Below are 18866 nucleotides of genomic sequence, written 5' to 3' on the forward strand. Positions count from 1 at the left end.
GCCCACCGGGAAGCCGGGACCGGCGCGCAGGGGCCGCCGCCGGGCCGAGCGGTCAATGGAGCTGGAGAGAATGGGGGCGGGAAGGAGCGGAAGCTCGGGTGCAAACGGCGGCGACCGAGCCGCGGCTCGTCCCTCGTCCCGGGGCTCTCGGGCCAGGGCAAGTCCGGCCGGATGGGGGGCCACGGGGCAGGCCAGGTTTTCAAGGCCGGCGGGAGGGCGACGCGAGGCCCGGGTGGCCGCGAGGGGAGGGCCGGCGGGGCTCAGCCCCCGGCCCCTCAGAGCACTTTCGAGGCGTCTCCCACCCCCCACGACAAGATGGCGACGTGGGCAGCGGGGGAGCCCGGCCGGCTAGGCTGGGGGAGAGAGGGGAGGGGAGACGAGGCAGAAACAAAAAGGCGGCCCCCTCCGGAGCGCCGAGGCCGGCCCTCGCGCCCGTGGCGGCGGCGGGCGGGGAAGGCGGCGGGCAGAGGCAAGGGGCTTACTTTTTCTTGTCGTTCGCGCCGCCGGCGCCCTCCATGGCGAATCGGTCCCCGCGAAGCCTTCACGGCCGGTCGCCCCCAGGCTCGCTCCGGCCTAAGCGCTGGCTCCCTCCACACGCGAGGAGAGAAGGGGAGGCACGTCCAGAGGTGGGAGGTGCAAGGCGGGAAACCCCTCGTAAAACCGGAGGCGGAGGAGCAGGCGGCAATCACAAGGGTCCGGGTCCGGCTCGGAAGAGCCTCCTCTCGGGCAGCTTGTCAGGGCCCCACTCACTGGACGAAGCGGCGGCGAGGCCTTTCCTCGCGTCCCCTCAGAAGAGGCGGCTCTGTGCACTGAGGAGCTGAGGCAGCGGCAGGGGGCGGGCAAGGGCGGAGGCGCGCTCGGGGGCGCGCGGGGGGGGGGGAAAGAGTGTCGGGGACGCGCCCGCCCTCGGATTCCGGCTCGCGCTCACGCAAGCCCGCCTCACCTGAGGAGGAGGCGGGTTTCCTGAGAGCCAATGGCGAAGGACGCCGCCGGCCAGTCCCACCCCAGCCCACGTCTGTCTCAGCCAATCAGGAGGAGGTCAGCTGAGGCACAGCTGGGAAGCGCGGCCGGGCTCACGTGCTCGTCTGTGTGCAGCTGCGGAGGAAAGAGAAAGGAGCTGGGGTGCGGCCAACCTGGGTCTGGGGACGCTTTGCCTTCTCCTAGGGAAAGCAGTGGCTGGCTTTGGGAGGCGCTGCTGAGAAGGGATTTGGGTCTCAAGCTTGCATCACATTTCTTGCTCCCGGTGCAGCAAGTCTTTCGCTCTCTTTCTCGGAGGCTGTGCTTGTGCAGGGTTGCCGCCAGCTCTGCTGAGTCCCAGTTCAACAAAGCAGACTTCACGTCGTGGCAGCAAACTCTTTCGACCCTTTGCTTACATGTGTTCCAATGGGGTTTTTCTTGCCGGGTCGACCAACCACGGGCTCTGTCACCGAGCGCCCTCTTTGTCCTGGAACACAAGGGTACTCTCCACGTCCACTGTCTATGAGGAAGTTTGATTACTGAGTAAATGCAAATAAAAATATAAAGCAAACAAACTATGCTGTAAACTTCTCAAGGGTAGTAGTTAAGGTAGCAGGGAAATCTTAAAATCTGAAATTACTTTAAGCATTTACAAATAGGTGTCAGTGGCTTTAATAAAAGCATAAACCAGAATTTCAGGGCTTCAGGAGGAAAATGGCTTTAGGTTGACTTTCATTTTACTTTTTTGTTGTTTGTAAAAGAGCCCACAATAATCTGAGCTGGACTGGGAAAAATGGAAAATGACCCTTAGCTTGAGACTCGCCACCTTTAGTTCACTGTGTAGACTGGAAAGAAGGATTCTCCTAACCACGAACCCAGACTTGGGCAGAGGACTGCTGAACCGGAGTGAACTCGATGTGGTGGCGGCCAGTATTGTCTGTTTGCTAACTGACATTGCAAGCTACTGAATAAAACGTAATCACTTTTTGCCTTTGAAAAGATATATTTCAAGCCTGTCAATCTTTTAAATGAAAAAAATGTATTGAGTTCAACAAAAAATCATTGCACTTTTATCTCCACTTGCCGCTAGATTTTACTTCTCACATTTGCCATATTACATTTACAATCTAGCTTTGAGTTGTATATTAATGTGAATATCTATATTGGACTTAGTTATATTTAATGTAAAAACAACAGCCCATCTAACATAGCATCAAACTCTGATAAACGGTTCACTAGACCCATTAAGATATAAAGACTGATCTTAATGTTATTATTTAAGTTTTAGATCTACATTGCTGAATGATATGTCTTCTTGAAAAATACAATTGGAAATGCCTGAAAAGAGGAAAAGACCAAAAATATTTACTCACGTATCTTTTTTAATTGTGAAAAAAAGAACTCTATAAAACACAAACCTTTTAATTTAACAAGCTGAAAATTCAATTTTAAACATAGTGATACCAGTCAGGAGTGAATTTGAATACAGACTCTGACACTAACAAGTTATTTACTCTCTCAGTGGTGCAGTTTACTCGTTTATGTCTATGTCACAGAATTATGACATAATTGCAATAATATATTTAAAGCACTTAGAATTATTGCTGGCACACAGTAAGCAATCACTAAATGCTAGTATGAGTATTGTTAGTGGGGTTTTTTTTATTTTTCTTTATGTCTTTATTTTACTTTGGGAGAGTGAGACAGAGAGTGAGTGAGGGAGGGGCAGAGAGAGAGGGAGACACAGAATCTGAAGCAGGCTCCAGGCTGTGAGCACAGAGCCCATCAAGGGTCTCAAAACCCAGGGATTGTGAGATAATGACCTGAGCTGAGGTTGGAGGCTTAACTGACTGAGCCACCCAGGTGCCCCTTGTTGGTGGGTTTTTAAAAATTAGTCTTATTATTTTTGCCCCGAAATTTGTGCCTCTGCTAGTAGTAATTATTTGGGCTTTTGTCATAGTTCAGCTAGTTTTAACTATCCAAGACTGCCTATTATGTTAATACAAACCCATAAATACTCTTTGTTGTAATCTTTGGAACTCTTCACAGTGTTCCCATCCTGGTATATAAGCATGGTGGCAGAGATCTTCACCCAGTTCCTTTCTCATTATACTACTAAGAAATTCTCTCTAGCCAGTGATTATAGCCAAAGTATATAGTTTGTTACATTTAAAAAAAATGAGCACTTTGTAAATAGTAAATTAAGCCATTTAAAAAAATTGAGCATTTCAAAAGTTAAAAGTGGAAGGATAATTCGATCAGCAAGACATTTTCAGCATTCATTAAATTTGCCCCAAAGTTCAATTTTCCTTTCCAAAAATGTGTAGAATATGGTATTTTATAGATGTGTGAAACATATACATATATATGTTTATATATACACATACCATATATGAGCATTGAAAGCAGTAATATTCAACCAGTTTGTTTTCAGATTATTACAAATTAGCCAAGTAATATTCCATAATCCAATCAATCCTATTTAAGTAACAGAATTTTAAAAAGCAAAGGTTTCTGTAGGATAAAATTTTAAGCTATCCTCTTTACAACCACCTATTAGTAAATACATTTATGTTATTACAATTTTAATAAACCTTAATTTATTTATTCACGTTCTAATTTGTCTAAGTATTCAGGTTTAAATCTAAAACACTCTATACAGAACTTTCTAAATAGACTGACAGGTCACTTGCAAATTGATTGACCCTTAACCCATATTAGTAGGGAAGCAGGAAGTTAGGAAGTGATTGAGAAGGCAAGGTAAAACTTGAAATTTGGATCACTACTAAATAGAGCATTGAAACTTGTAAAGAGTAAAACACATCAGATTCAGATAGTTTAGAATGTATCAAACTATATGGGGAGAACTTGTGGTCAGCAAGTGATTCTTGGCTTATTATTACCCTTAGTTTTTCCCCCACCTTTGACCTACTCTAGGAACAATAACCAAAAACAAAACAAAAAACAAAACAAAACAAAACAAAAAAAGAAGAAGAAAGAAGGAAGAAGAAAAAAAGAAAAGTAGATCATCTAGAAAGAAAGTGCCTAGAAGGCAACAGACATTAAAAATCTTGTTTTTTTTCTTTTAAAGATCAAAACAAAATAAATACATATATTTGTCAGAGTTTATGGAGAATAAGAATAGCCTGAAAAATCGCTAACACTTTTTAATTATGATACAGATTTTGAGCATAATTTTACAGAAGAATGCTGAAGGATTTCTAGTTTCTGGTCTCATATGTAAAAAGCTTGGAAGCTCCCATCTTCACAATAAGAAAATAAAGCTGAATGAACTGAAAACCAACAACTCTTTTTAGATCCATCAGAGAATTGAGGTCACTGGGCAAACCACTGTCCTGAAAACTGGACAGACGGACAGATGGATATGGAGAATCACAGCTTACCAGAAGATCACAGTTTACCAGGAGCGGAAGCCAGCAGCTGAAGCCAACATGACAGTTGGAGCAAATATCAGTAGGAATACTTTAATTGTAATTGTGGATTGCTGGAGGCACTGTGTGGACCAGCTTGAGAATTTAAAATTCCGAGACTTAGCCTTAGAGGGGTCTGACAACTTCTCTGAGTTTTACCGTCAGGAGCCCTAACAAATTCTCATTGTGAAGATCTGAGAAAACTCTCCTCTTGCTTTCATGAGGGAGTAAAAGTAACCCTTTTAAAATACACCCAGAGCACTCTGTTCTTTTTAACAAGATCTGAACCTCAAAAGAAACTATTTTGCCAGAGACCAACTGACCTTGTGGAAGGGAAATACCCAACCCCAGCCGGGACAGCCTTCAACGTGGGAAAAGGGAAATATTCAATTCAGACTCACTAAGAGACTGAGAACTAATCAGAGGACTGGAGAATGCTTTCCTTCCTTCCAACCTGACCATGCTACCACATCAGTAGGGCTTCTGTGTAATAATAGGGAACTGCAGCTAAAAGAACAGCAAGCCTCAGACCCTATTTAAAGAGTCACTAGGGACATCCAAAGACAACAAGAGAAACAAAAATAAGGGCACTGGAGGCAATTTTAGCCTCAGACACCACAGCTACAGCAAACAATAATGCTGCCTAACTCTTAGCCAGAGAAACATAAAACTTCATAATAAAGTTCTATCTACCCAACTTCCTTTTACCTGATATAGCATGTCTGGTTTTCAACGAATGAACAAAAGAAAGAAAGGAGGAAGGAAAGAAAGAGAAAGAAAGAAAGAAGCAAAACATACTAACAGACAAAAAAATACAATCTGAAGAGATAAACCAAACATAAGAATAAGACTCAGATATGGCCAAGATTTTAGAATTATCAGACCAGGAATTTAAAATACTTATGATCAATATGCTAAGGGTTCTAATGGAAAAAGTGAACAACATGCAAGAACAGATGGTACTATAAGCAAAGTAAAAAAAGAAAATGCTAGAAATGAAAAACAATGAAATGGAAATGATGCTTTTGATGGGCCCATCAGTAAACTGGACACAGATGAGGAAAGAATGAAAGTTTGAAAGTATGTCAGTACAAGCTTCCAAAACTGAAATGCAGAGGAAACGCATTAATGAAAAAGTTGGAACAAAATATCCAAGAACTGTGGAACAATTAGAAAAGGTTTAATGGGAATATCAGAAGGGGAAGAGAAAAAAAACCACAAGAAATATTTGAAGAAATAATGACTGAAATTTTTCCAAAGTTAATGACAGACAGTTAATCACAAATCCTGGGGCACCTGGGTGGCTCAGTCGGTTAAGTATCCAACTTGGGCTCAGGTCATGATCTCACAGTTTGTGGGTTCAAGCCTCACGTCAGGCTCTGTGCTGACAGCTAGCTCAGAGCCTGGAGCCTGTTTTCAGATCCTGTGACTCCTTCTCTTTCTGATCCTCCCCTACTCACGCTCTCTCTCTCTCTCTCAAAAATAAATAAAAACATTAAAAATTTTTTTGTTAATCACAAATTCAAGAAGCTCAGAGAATACCAAGCAGGATAAATACTAAAAAAAAAAAAAAATCTACACTTAGACATAGCATATTCAAGCTGCAGAGAACCAAAGACAAAGAGAAAATGTTTAAAGAAGCTAGGTATGAGATGGGGTGGAAATACCTTACCTATAGAGGAAGAAGGAAGAATTACTTACATTGGACTTCTCTTCAGAGACCTTCCAAGTAAGAAGACAGTGAAGTGATTTTTTTTTTTTTTTTGAGAGGGAGAGCACATGTGAGCACACAAAAGTGAGGAGGGAGCATGGAGGAGAGAGGTGAGAAGGAGAGGAAGAATCTCCAGCAGGCTCAACACCCAGCACAAAACCCAACGGGGGTCTCCATCTCACAACTGTGAGATCATGAGCTGGGCCAAAATCAACAAGCCACAAGAGGCCTGTGGAATGAAGTATTCAAAGTGTTGAAGGAAGAAAACACACCAACCTAGAATGTTCCCAGTGAAATCATCCTTCAAAAGTGAAGGAGAGGGGCATCTGGGTGGCTCAGTCAGTTGAGTGTTGAGCATCTGACTCTGGATTTTGGCTCAGATCCTAATCTCATAGGTCATGAGATCGAGCCCCATATGGGGCTCTGCACTGACAGCATGGAGCCTGCTTGGGATTCTCTCTCTCTCTCTCTCTCTCTCTCTCTCTCTCTCTGCTCCCCCATTTGCTTCTTCTCTCTCTCTAAGTATCTAAACATTAAAAATTTTTTTAAGTTAAAAAAAAGTGAAGAATAAATAAAATTGAAAACAAAATTTCGCCAGTAGACCTGACTTGCAAGAAATGTTAAGTTTTCAGAGACAAAGAAAATAATATAGGTTAGAAACTCAAATCTACATAAGAAGAGTATTACAGAAAAAATAAAGGTAAAAATTTTAAATTTTTTCTTAGTTCTAGAAAATAACAGTTTGTTCAGAAATATAATAGTAACATGTATTATATGATATATCTTATGGATAAGTGAAATGAATGGCAGCAATGTTAAAATGGACAGAAGGAAGAACTGGGAAAATTCTCATAAGGTATTTGCATTACTGGTGAAGCAGTTTATGTTATTTGAAAGTGAACTTGGATTAGTCATAAATGTACATTGCAAACTCTAGGATAACCACTGATTTTTCTTTTTATTTGTATCCCACCCCAGTCCCCACGCTTTCCCTGGGCCTAATTTTTTTAAAAGTATAATTGATATGCCAAGGGAGGAGAGAAAATGTAATCACATAGAATAAATCAGATGGAATGCTTCTTTTTCTCTTTAATGTTTATTTATTTATTTTGAGATTGAGAAGGAGACAGAGAGAGAGCAAGTAGGGGAGGGACAAAGAGAGAAATAGAGGGGTAGAATCCCAAGTAAGAACCAAGCTGTCAGTTCAAAGCCCTACATAGGGCTTGAACTTACAAACCATGAGATTGTGACCCAATCCAAAATCAAGAGTTGGATGCTCAACCAACTAAGCCACCCAGGCACCCAGGAATGCTTCTTTTTCAAACCAAAGAGGCAGAAAAAGAGTGGAAGACAAAAAAGAAATGAAGGACAAGGGCAACGAATAGAATTCTAAAGGTTCAACAAAACAAAAACAAAACAAACAGAAAAACTTGTGGTATGAATAAAGTTATCATGAGATTGCAGGATACCAGATTAATATAGAAAAGTCAATTGCTTTCCTATATACAGAAATGGGCAATTGGAATTTGAATTAAAAACACAGCAGCACTGACTATAGTTAACAATACTGTATTGTATACTTGGAAATTGTTATGAGAGCAGAGTTATAATGTTCTCGCCTTAGCAAGAATTACAATAAAATAGCAATTATGTGAGGTAAAAGAGTGTTAACTAATCTTACTATGGTAAGTGCTTTGCAACATATACATGTATCAAATCATCACATTGTACATCTTAAACTTACACAATGTTATATATTAATTATACCTCAGTAGAACTGGAGGGGGAAACATGACACCATTTACGTTAGCACCAAAAAAAGAAAGGGAAGGAAGGAAGAAAGGAACAAACAAACAGGTATAAATTTAACTTAATATGCCTAATACCTATGTGAGGAAAACTATAAAAATTCTCAGGAAAAAACCCCAAAGATCTAAATAAATAGAGATTTCATGTTCATGGATAGGAAAACTCAATATTGTTAATATGTCAATTCTTGCCTCAATTGGTCTATAGACTCGATGCAATCCAAATCCTTGGAAGGTTACTTTTCACAGTCAACAAACTGATTCTGAAGGTGTTTTTGGAGAAGCAAATCAGAATACTAAACACAATATTGAAGAACAAAATAGGGTTGGCACTACCTAACTTCAAGATTTAGCAATAATCAAATAATCAAAATCAAATAATAAAACAGTGTGGTATTGGCAATAATCAAAACAGTGTGGTATTGGCAAAAGAATAGATAAATAGAACAATGGAACATAATAAAGAGCTCTGAAATAAACTCATACAAAAATAGCCAAGTGATCTCTGACAAAGGAGTAAAGAAGGCATTCCAATGGAGGAAGAATCATTTCAACAAATGGTTCTAGAATAACTGGACATCCACATTTAGAAAAAAAATAAATTTAAACTCTGACCTCATCATATCTTTCACAAAAATTAAATCAAAATGGATCTAAGACCTAAATGTACAACATAAAACAGTAAAATTGTTTGATGATAACATAGGAGAAATATTTGGGTGACCTTGGCTTCAACCCCAAAAGCATGACTCATGAAAGAAAATATTACATTTTCAGAGACAAAGAAAAAAGATAGATTATTACTTCTATAATAATTGGGCTCTAGTAAGTTAAAAACTTTTACTTTCCAAAAAGCACTACTAGGAGAATGAAAGACAAACCACATACTGGAAGAAAGTACTTACAAAACACATATCTGATAAAGGACTTGTCAAAAATAGACAATCCAATTTAAAAATGGACCAAAGATCTGAACAGATGCTTCATCAGAGAAGAGATACAGATGGCAAACAAGCATATGAGATGTTCAACATCATATGTCATTACGGAACTCCAAATTTATTTTATTTTTTAAAAATATTTATTTCTTTTTAAATTTTATTTATTTTGAGAGAGAGAGGGAGAGAGAGAGAGAGAGAGAGGGAGAGAACATGAGCAGAGGAAGGACAGAGAGAGTGAAGGAGAGAGAGAATCCTAGTCAGGCCCTGGCACTGTCAGTGCAGAGCCCAATGTGGGGCTCAAACTCACAAACTATGAGACCATGACCTGAGTCAAAATGAAGAGTTAGATACCTAACCAACTGAGCCACCCAGGCACCCCTAAAATCATTTATTTATTTATTTAAGTAATCTTTACACCCAATGTGGGGCTCAAACTCATGACACTGAGATCAAGAGTCAAGTGCTCCTCCCCAACAGCCAGCGAGGCAACCTTGGAATTGCAAATTTAAATAGCAATGGGATACCACTGCACATTTTAAATGGCTAAAATCCAAAGCCCTGACACCGAATGTTGGCGAGGATATGGAGCAATAGGAACTTCCGTTCACAGCCCGTACGAATGCAAAATGGCACAGCCACTCTGGAATACAATTTCTGTTTTTTACAATGCTAAACAGTCTTACCATACAATCTAGCAGAGATGCTCCTAGATATTTACCAAATGAAGTGAAAGCTTACATTCACACTAAAACCTACACATGAATCTTTATAGCAACTTTGTCCATAACTGCCAGGAATGGGAAGCAACTAAAATTTGCTTCTAGGTAAATGGATAAACAAATTCTGATACATTAAAACAAGGGCATCTTATTCAGTGCTAAAAAGAAACAAGCTATCAAGTCACCAAAAGACATCAAAGGCATATTTAAGAGGATTTTTAAGTGCATAGTGCTGAGTGAAAGAAGACAAATTGAAAAGGCCTCATAATGTATAATTCTAACTATTGACATTCTGGAAAAGGCAAAACTGTGGAGTTTGTAAATAAAAATCAGTGGTTGCCAGGAATTGGAGGAAAGAGGGGAGGGATGCATAGATGGAGCACGGGGAATTTTTAAGGCAGTGAAAGCATTTTCTATGATACCCTAATGATAGATATATGATATTATGCATTAGGCAAAACCTATAGAACTCTACAGCACAAAGTATGAACCCTAATGTAAACTATGGGCTTTATTTATTAGTAATGTATCAATATTGCTTCATCAGTTGTAACAAATGTGTCACACCAATGCAAGATGTCAATAATAAGGGAGTGGTTTGTTTACAGGGCGAGGAAGAAGGAATACATGGGAACTCTATGTACTCTTGTTTAATTTTTATATACACCTAAAACAAGAAATAGTCTATTAATTATAAGAGGGGGGAAAGAAGGAATATTCTTCCAAAGGCAAGTTTTCTTATCTTCCTGAATAACGCAGAAAGCTTAAATTTGTAAGAATAAACCTTGATAAAACATCCCTTTGACTAAAAAGAAAAATGATATTTGGATATTTTTCCAACTTGGAAGTAAGCAAAAAGATTGTGAAAAGCCACAGCTCCATAAAAGTTTTTATTTCTAAAAAGGAAAGATATAAAAGAAAAAAAAGATTAGAGTGTTATATTTGAAAAATAATGGTAATACTACCTCCTGATCCAAATGCTTATAATATTTTCACATATTTTTCACCTGTATCAAAGTTGGTACATTAATAACCCCAAAAAAGATATTTATTGAGAATCTACCTTGCCTGTTTTCTATCCCCATCCCAAACCACACCAATATGTTACATATTTAGAGCATATCGCTGTATCATTTATTTTTTAAAAGTGTTTATTTATTTTGGACAGAGTGCAAGTTGGGGAGGGGCAGAGAGAGGGGGACAAAGGATCCAAAGCAAGTTTTCCGCCGACAGAGTGATAGCACAGAGCTTATGCAGGGCTCAAACTCACGAACTACGTGATCAGGACCTAGGCCAAAGTCAATGCTCAACCAACTAAGCCACCCAGGTGCCCCACTGTATCATTTATTAATTCAACATACACTGTGTCCATTCTATTTTGGGCCAGACATACTTTTTCTTTAATCTGCAGGTTGTATGCCATTGTAGAGTCTGAGCTCCTTATGAACAGGAATCTTTCATACTGGCAATCCTAGAATCTGGGATGGTGCCCAGCACATAAGAATAATCATCTCTTAAGTACCAGTCATATTCTAATCACTGGGCTAAGCCTTATTATTTTTTTATTTTTTGAGTTTTTTTGGGGGGTGGGCTAAGCAGTTTTAGATACACTCTTTCATTTAAGCACTGTTACACCACTGTGAGGTAGGAATTGTGGTGATCATGTCATGGATCAGTAAAAATAGAAAGTCACAAAGCTAGGAATTAGTGGAACCAGGATTATAGACCATGCCACTCCTTTATGGTACTTAAACTGTGATACCTGTATGTCAGAAAATGTTCGAAGCTGTAGAGGGTAAGGTGGGGAGGATAAAAACATAGTTCATCTTCCTAGAGCATCAATTTTAGAATGAGGAAAAGTTGAGTAATATAGCTATGCGTGTGATTGTAGGGTGTGTTATGCTTTTGGCTAGAAAAAAATTCAAATTCAACAAATGAGCAAATACAAAAAGTTCTCTTGACCTCCCTCACCTCTTTCTTCTCTGTAGAGGAACCCATTGTTACCAGTATTTGTGTGTCTGTCCAGAGATATTCAATTAATGCACCAAAAGATCTGTTTCCTTTCTGTACAGATGATGGACTAGTATATACTTTGACCTACTAAATCTATTTTACATGACGATATCATTTGGAGATTATCTCTCATCAGTTCACACATATATAATATTTTCAGTATTTACAAGAAATAAATGATGACACAGAAAGTAAAATGGCAAGAATATAAAATAAAAGTAATGTAATATTAATATCTATGGACAGATATCTTTTAATTTTGATTGCAAATAAAATTGGGTTTCTTTAGGCAGGTTAACGAAGAGACATTTCACAGCTAAAAAGGCAAATTTTTAAAAATACAGTTTGTTGTCAAGTTGGTTTCCATAAAACACCCAGTGCTCATACCAACAAGGCCCCTCCTCAATGCCCATCACCCATTTTCCCCTCTCCCCCATCAAGAAAGACAAACTTTTATATTATAGTTTGCTTTGGAAAAATCTCACCATGTCAATTTCCTTATCTGTTTGTGAAAGCTCTCAACCTTAAATGAGTTATAAATGGAAAAACTGCCTGTATTTTATTTATTTCGACTATTCTAACTAGTTAAAAATTATTTTTTTCTTCCTTTTGTCCTTACTACCTTTAGAGCAACTACTCTGAATTTGCATATTATACACCATCATTTTAGCTGCAAGGACACAAAATCTCTTTGTTGTAAACAACTAATGACTTCAAATCCCTTTGAAACAAGGTGGGCTTCATCTGAGTTTTTATGTAAAGAGTGAAAAGGACACTGTGAATCTATCAATTCTATAGTAAGAGATTTAGGAATGCATTTATTAGGTTTCAAACATTTCTGATTGTGATATGAATTAATATTATATAATTATTCTTTGGGATAAAAATTTGGATTGGCTCACATATTTCTAGAGGAGAAACATCTTCAAGTTCTATATACTATCTGCTAAGGTTCTGCCAAAACCCTGTTAAACAATAACCTCTTGTAAGCCTATAGCCTTAGAGAATCTCTGTGCACCTCCGTCCAATTTTGTTTCAATATTCCCAGAAAAGAAAATGTTTCATATTGTAATACAGGTTGTCAGATGATAGAGGGTAGGTGAGAGACCTCAGAATAAATCTTAGGACAGAGTGCTTACTTTTAGAAACTGTTCGTGGGTTATACTCATTCTCTCCAAATCAACTGCGGTTTCTACCAGGAAGAAAACACTACCCAAAACACCCAAAATGCCAGTGACTATGGCATTTAAAGGGTACTTTTCCTCTAGATGTTAATTTCTACTACAAGTTTATCTTTCTATTATCCAGGGATTTAAAAATAACCATTTTTAAGTGAAAAACTGTGATAGAAAAATTATAGCAGAAAGAAAACAAGAGTCTTACATTACTTAATATTCATTCTAGCTTGGTTTTCTTTCCATGTGCACTAAGTCATTGGCAACTCATATTTTCCAAATTTGCGGTGGATAATATTTTCCCTTTGATTTTTTTGTGGGTAATGCAGAAACATTAGCGAGTTGGCTCTTATATTGGAAAATTTACAAAGATTCCTTTGGTTAAGTGTGTCAAGACTTGCCTATGAAGAACCAGAGGCAGTCACAAGAAGTTGATTAATTTTATACCTGGACTTGCAAAGACATGTTAGCTACTCTCCTGTGTGAGTGTACACTACATGGCAACAACAGGTAAGCCAAAACTTTCCAGCATTATCTTATTATCAGGGCTCATGATATTAAACACACACTATGTACCAAGGTTTGGGGTGGTCTTGGGAATGGTAGACCTTGTCTATCATTACTTCAACTAATACCTTCCAGTCCTAGCCCTCACCTCCACTCCTTACTTCCTGTCTACTTTTCTAGGATTGTAAGGGACAAAAGGAAACAATCCAATGGGTGGTGAAAACTGTTTGTATTTGGACAGATAAGCATCTGGATTTATGAACTGTTTCCTCCATATTCCCCATGCAACCAGGCAGCAGAACATCTCTGATGTTTGCTGCATAAACATCCTCCAAGCCCTTTTCACATCCCATTAACAAGATCTGCAGCAACTAGGTTTGGGGACAAGAATTTATCTCATGGTATTATTGCTCCTGATACTTCATTGATACTTTCTGTTGGAGCAAAGACAAATCCCAGAGCTTTGCAATTCTAGGACGTGCAAGAAGAAATAGCTGAGAAAGTTACATGGTGAGAAAAAGGAGTCCATCCTAAGACATTATCATATTGATATGGTGGTAGATACACAAGTAGGTCCATATTTCAAAACCTATCAAACTCACATAAAGAGGTTTTATTTTCTTGTATGTAAATTATACCTCAATAAAATTGATTAGAAATGATACGATTATAAAGAGGCTGACCACCTGCTCACTGTGCCACTTATCTTATTTCTGACCTTTCTTTGGTATTATCTTCACCAGTATACATTTCAACTATCAATTGATTGAAGCCTTGAATGTTGTCTGTATTCTTGTCCTTTGTTGTCTTTCATCTTGGCTCTGTCTATGGCTCATTGGATCCTGGATTCCAGCTCCATTTTTCAGAACTTTACATGCCCTGTTCTCACTACTCCAACCAGAAGAATGTGTATAATAGCTGATTGTCAGCTGGCATAAAGCAGAAAAACTCAGGAGGATAAAATAGCTGAATGAATTGCTTCTGCTCCAAAACATGAAGGGAAAATGAAATGACTAAACACAGATGTTAAAAGATGGCTCTTTTCTCCTTCCTCCTCAACGAAGGGCTGCTCTGTTTAGGAAATGAATGCCACCAAAGGTATGTATTAGCAAAATATGTGTGCCATGGAGTCTGAGGCAGATACCTGAAACATACAGGTGTTTTTCATAACTGCATGTGGTCCTCCATAGATATATTTTCTTTTATTACTATAAGTTTATGTATTTGTTTTGAGAGAGAGAGAGAGAGAGAGAGAGAGAGAGAGAGAGAGCGCATACACACACAGGGGAGGAGGGTCAGAGAGAGAGAGGGAGAGAGAGGATCCCAAGCAGGCTCCTTGCTGTCAGCACAGAGCCCAACGTGGGGCTCAATCACACAAACTGCAACTTCATGACCTGGACTGAAATCAAGAGTCAAAACTAAACCAAATGAGCCACCCAGGTGCCCCCATAGATATATTTTTAAATGGTTAAAAGACTTGGAAACTGTTTCTAGGAAGACTGAAACTTGAATATTAGTGTAATATGGAGAAGAAATGTTCCAATAGAGACTTCCAACTAAAGAAATACAGTGCCAAGGAGAGCATTAGTTGTGTGTCCTATAAGCTTAAGACAACAGGTTTATTTTAACATATATATTACTTTTATATCTAGTATTTCAGCAGGTATAAGCTCTGTTATAGCAGTGGTTTGTCTATCTTGTTAAATGCTGGTCTTCAGTGGGGCACCTGGGTGGTTCAGTCAGTTAAGCGTCCATCTCTGGCTCAGGTCATGATCTCACAGTTGGTGGGTTCAAGACCCATGTTGGGCTCTGTGCTGACAGCTCAGATCCTGGAGCCTGTCTTCAGATTCTCCCTCTCTCTCTGACCCTTCTCTGCTCATGCTCTCTCTCTCTCTCTCTGTCTCTCAAATATAAATAAACATTAAAAAAATTTTTTTAAATGTTGATCTTCAGTGCCTCAGATAGTGCTTCGTTCAGAAAAGGGACTCAATAAATACCATTTTGTTAGTCTCCTAAAAACTGACCTGTATAAGCACTAGTGTTTAAAAGCTCTGGGAATAAGGAATGGTGTGAATGAATATCATATAGCTTATCTGGAGGCCTGGTGAATAAGCATGTTGGACAACCGTTCATGTTGGATACTCTCTGAAAAGAAATAATGTACTTGAGGGCATGTTCCTATGATATGGTGAAGTGAATACTATGTATTGATCAAGATCTTGCATTCCTGACCTTTTATACCAACCAAACTGAGATAATCTATCCTTCTTTGGGACTCAGTTTCCTTGTATGAAAAATGAGAGATTTGAGCTAGGTAATCCCCAAAGTCCCTTCCAACTCTTAAATTTTATGACAAAGCTCCCTTAAAATAATTGATCTCATGCAACCTTTAAAGGTATAAGACTGAAAAACACAGAGTGAATGTTATAACTTACTTAGTAGGTGGAAAATTAGATTCAAAAGGTAAAGTTTGAAGTAAATATTATAAAAATAAGAATCCCTCACATTTGAACAGTACTGTGAGTATTTTCAAAGCACTTTGACATCTGTCACCCTGCTTGACAACCAAAGCCACCTTGTGTAACTGTTTAATACAGTGTGGTAAGAAATAGGTTGAGGGCATGAGATCAAACAGAAAACTAGAGGCAAAGATTGGAAACCCAATTTCCAGAATCTGAGTTTTAGGTGTTTTTCCTTCTAAAAATATGTGTTTTTTAAGTTGCACAGTAAAATCCTTTACATTTTCTTTGAGAATTGAATAGGGCATCCTAGGTTGGCTAAAACTAAGTTATATGCAGAGGAGGCAACTTCCTGTCTACCAGCATCTATTTGCATCTATTCCATTTTAGGTGATAAGCCTTTAGGAAAATCATTGGGATCATGGCAATTATTGATTTCAGGCATATGTAGGCCCCTGTAAATTGTGAAGAATTCAATGGAACCAAATTATAGCAAAAGGACAATTAAATCTCAAAGACAACTTACCCTATAGAAAGTGTGTTGTGGACTGAATTTAGTAACATAATCTAAGTGATCTAGTGATTGAAGAAAGCAGGGATTTTTTTGGGTTTTTTTTGTTTTTTGTTTTTGTTTTATTATTTATTTATTTATTTATTTTTATTTTTACATATTAGAGTTTAAGAATGTTGCTGTGAGATTGTTACTGGACAGAGGACTGGTTCTGAACTCAGGTCTGGCTCCTGTCCTCTGGAGAGTCGATACTTGAGAGACAAGTATTGGTTGAAAAGGAAAGGTTACTTTATTCAGGAGGTTGGCAACCAGGGAAGGTGGAAGACTAATGTTCCCAAGACCATCCTCCCCATGCAGGTGAAGCCAGATGTTTTTAAAAAAGGCACAGGAAATGGTGAACGGACTCCATGCAGGAGAAGCTGGTGCTCAGCAGTTAATCATTTGTCCTTGCAAGGCAGCCAGGGCCCTCCTCTCTGCCAGTAATCAAGGCTCCCAGGTGTCTCTCAGTAAAAGCTAACCTTGCCGCCCAATAAGCCAGGTCCTGACAAGGCCGTCCATACTCCTTCCCATGTTCCTAGGAATCAAGGCTCCCAGGTGTCTCTTATTGAGGATACTATGGTCGGTGGTGGCTGTTTTCCAGTGTCAGACCTTATCTTCCCCAAAGTCCGGCCCTTCCTTTCTCAAGGCCAGCTGTCTGCAGGATCTCAAGGGAAGTAGGTTAGTTCCACTATAAATTATGGGGTTCAGGTCAGCAAACGAGGAGTGCATAAGCTTGAAGCAAGTTAACCTTAAAACCAGTTGGAGTGCTGTTACAAAGCCCTCCAACAGTGTAACACAGAGGGGAGAAAAGCTTCCCCGCCTCACTTTGTCGTTCACTTATATGCAGCAAGGGTTGAGCGCACAGGTAGCTGGGGTGATTGGCAAGGATATTCACCTGGTGTAGAAGGTCAACATGGCAGAAGCGAGCAGCAGCATTTAAGCAGAGCCCCAGTTGGCACGCACCGAAGCAGAGCCCTGGAACTACGGAGGCCAGCTACAGTAAAGAAATGAAGGACCCACACTGATGAGTGAAGGTACGTGAGATACTCCCCTGGGACTCTCTGAAACACTTTGGGGAATTGGAGCACTTACCTGAACAGGTGGGAACATCTGCTAACAAAGTGTCATGCAGCGTTATGACTATGGATTTTTTTTCTGGATCTGGCTCTTCTTACACCATGCTGCTGTAGCTTGATATCTTGTAGAAGTTTGACTTCTTCTTTTTTTTTTTTTTTTTTTTTTTTTTGCTGCAAAAAGCTTTATTTTCATTTGGTCCACCGCTTGGGAGAGGGCTCCAGGCTTAAAATGCTGCCTAGTGGCTGCAAGGAGAGACTCGGGCATGAGCCCTGGCACCTGGGGGATATCAGAGGGACCCTCTCAGAGGCTGCTGGGCTCCAGAGGCTTCTAATCGTGCTTGAGGGTGAACCTTTCTCAGAGGTACTCGTCCAGCCCATCCTGGGGACAGGACAGCCTGCGGAGATTAGTCAGGCGGTCGCCCATCTTCTTGATGAGTTTCACCTCCTCATCTAGAAAGTGATTCTCCAGGAAGTCACAGAGACGGGGGCGTTGGGCGGGCAGAACCCAGGACATGCAGGTCCAAAGGGGCCTGCTTCAGGTTCTTCTCCAGAAGCAGGGTCGCTTCCATGGCGTCCAGGGTTTTACCCCACTCATCTTGGGACGGCTTCTGCACGTCCTGGAAGAGGGCGCGGCCTCTGCGCTGGTTTTGCATCTTCAGGAGACGCTCAGCGCCCTCGCGCTTCTCCTCAGCCACCTCGCAGAAGTGGCCCCCGCCCTCCAGAGCCACAGCGTCACCGTCGAAATAGAAGCCCAGGGACAGGTAGGTGCAGGAGGCACGCAGATGCACGTTGACCAGGCGGTTGACGGCGGCCTCCACCTCGGTGGAGTAATTCTGACGAATCTGGGAGGTCATGGCTGATCGGTAACGAGGAGTTAAGTTCAAAATCAGGTGTTGGCTGGTCCCGAAGGCAGACGGTGGGCAAAAAGATGGCTTGACAGACATTGATATTGCGACTGGAAAAAAGGCTGGAGGGTGGTCGGAGGCTGGTAGTAGGGGCGTCCCTGGGTCTGTTCCGTCCAAACACTGTTGAAGCAAGAGACAGATCCGCAGGACCGCCGGCACACTGCCTTGACTTCTTAAATTATCTGAAAAATCCTTAACTGTATTCTCAGTGACTAATGCATTGATATCTGTTAACTCCTGCGTTCTGTTACATCATTTTCTCAATCAATTGAAAATAATTCCAGATTTTCAGTAAGGGTTGTTTGCATATTTGCATAATATACAATTTCACTTGAAGTTGAAATGTTTCTTTATCAAGTTTCCTGAAAAATTCAAACCATAGTACATAAGCTGTTTGTGTGTATGTGTTTGCTGATCACCTTTACTATATCTGTCTCCTTTGTTTTCTGAAAAATGGATTATATCCAAAAGGCCTACAAATCTTGTTAGTGTCCTTCAAGAAGCTATGTAACTTTTTTTTTGCAGAAGAAACCTCACATACTATTCCTTATCAACATTAAGTTTTATGGAAAGGTAATCATATTTACTATGTGACTTTATTTTATTGATGCTTT

At 40.0% G+C, this 18866-nt stretch overlaps 1 protein-coding gene and 1 pseudogene across 1 annotated transcript in view; both read right to left on the reverse strand.

The window, feature by feature from the left end:
• HIF1A (hypoxia inducible factor 1 subunit alpha) overlaps positions 1-843 on the reverse strand; it is a 43415-nt gene extending 42572 nt beyond the window's left edge. The window contains exon 1 of the mRNA XM_029950533.1: positions 483-843. Coding sequence (XP_029806393.1) covers positions 483-517 — 35 coding nt within the window. The 5' untranslated portion in view covers positions 518-843. The remainder of the gene's footprint in view (positions 1-482) is intronic.
• Positions 844-17484: 16641 nt separating this feature from the next.
• LOC115301571 lies at positions 17485-18239 on the reverse strand (annotated as a pseudogene).
• Positions 18240-18866: the final 627 nt, after the last annotated feature.

This window comes from Suricata suricatta, chromosome 9 (genome assembly GCF_006229205.1).
Source record: "Suricata suricatta isolate VVHF042 chromosome 9, meerkat_22Aug2017_6uvM2_HiC, whole genome shotgun sequence".
NCBI lineage: Eukaryota > Metazoa > Chordata > Mammalia > Carnivora > Herpestidae > Suricata > Suricata suricatta.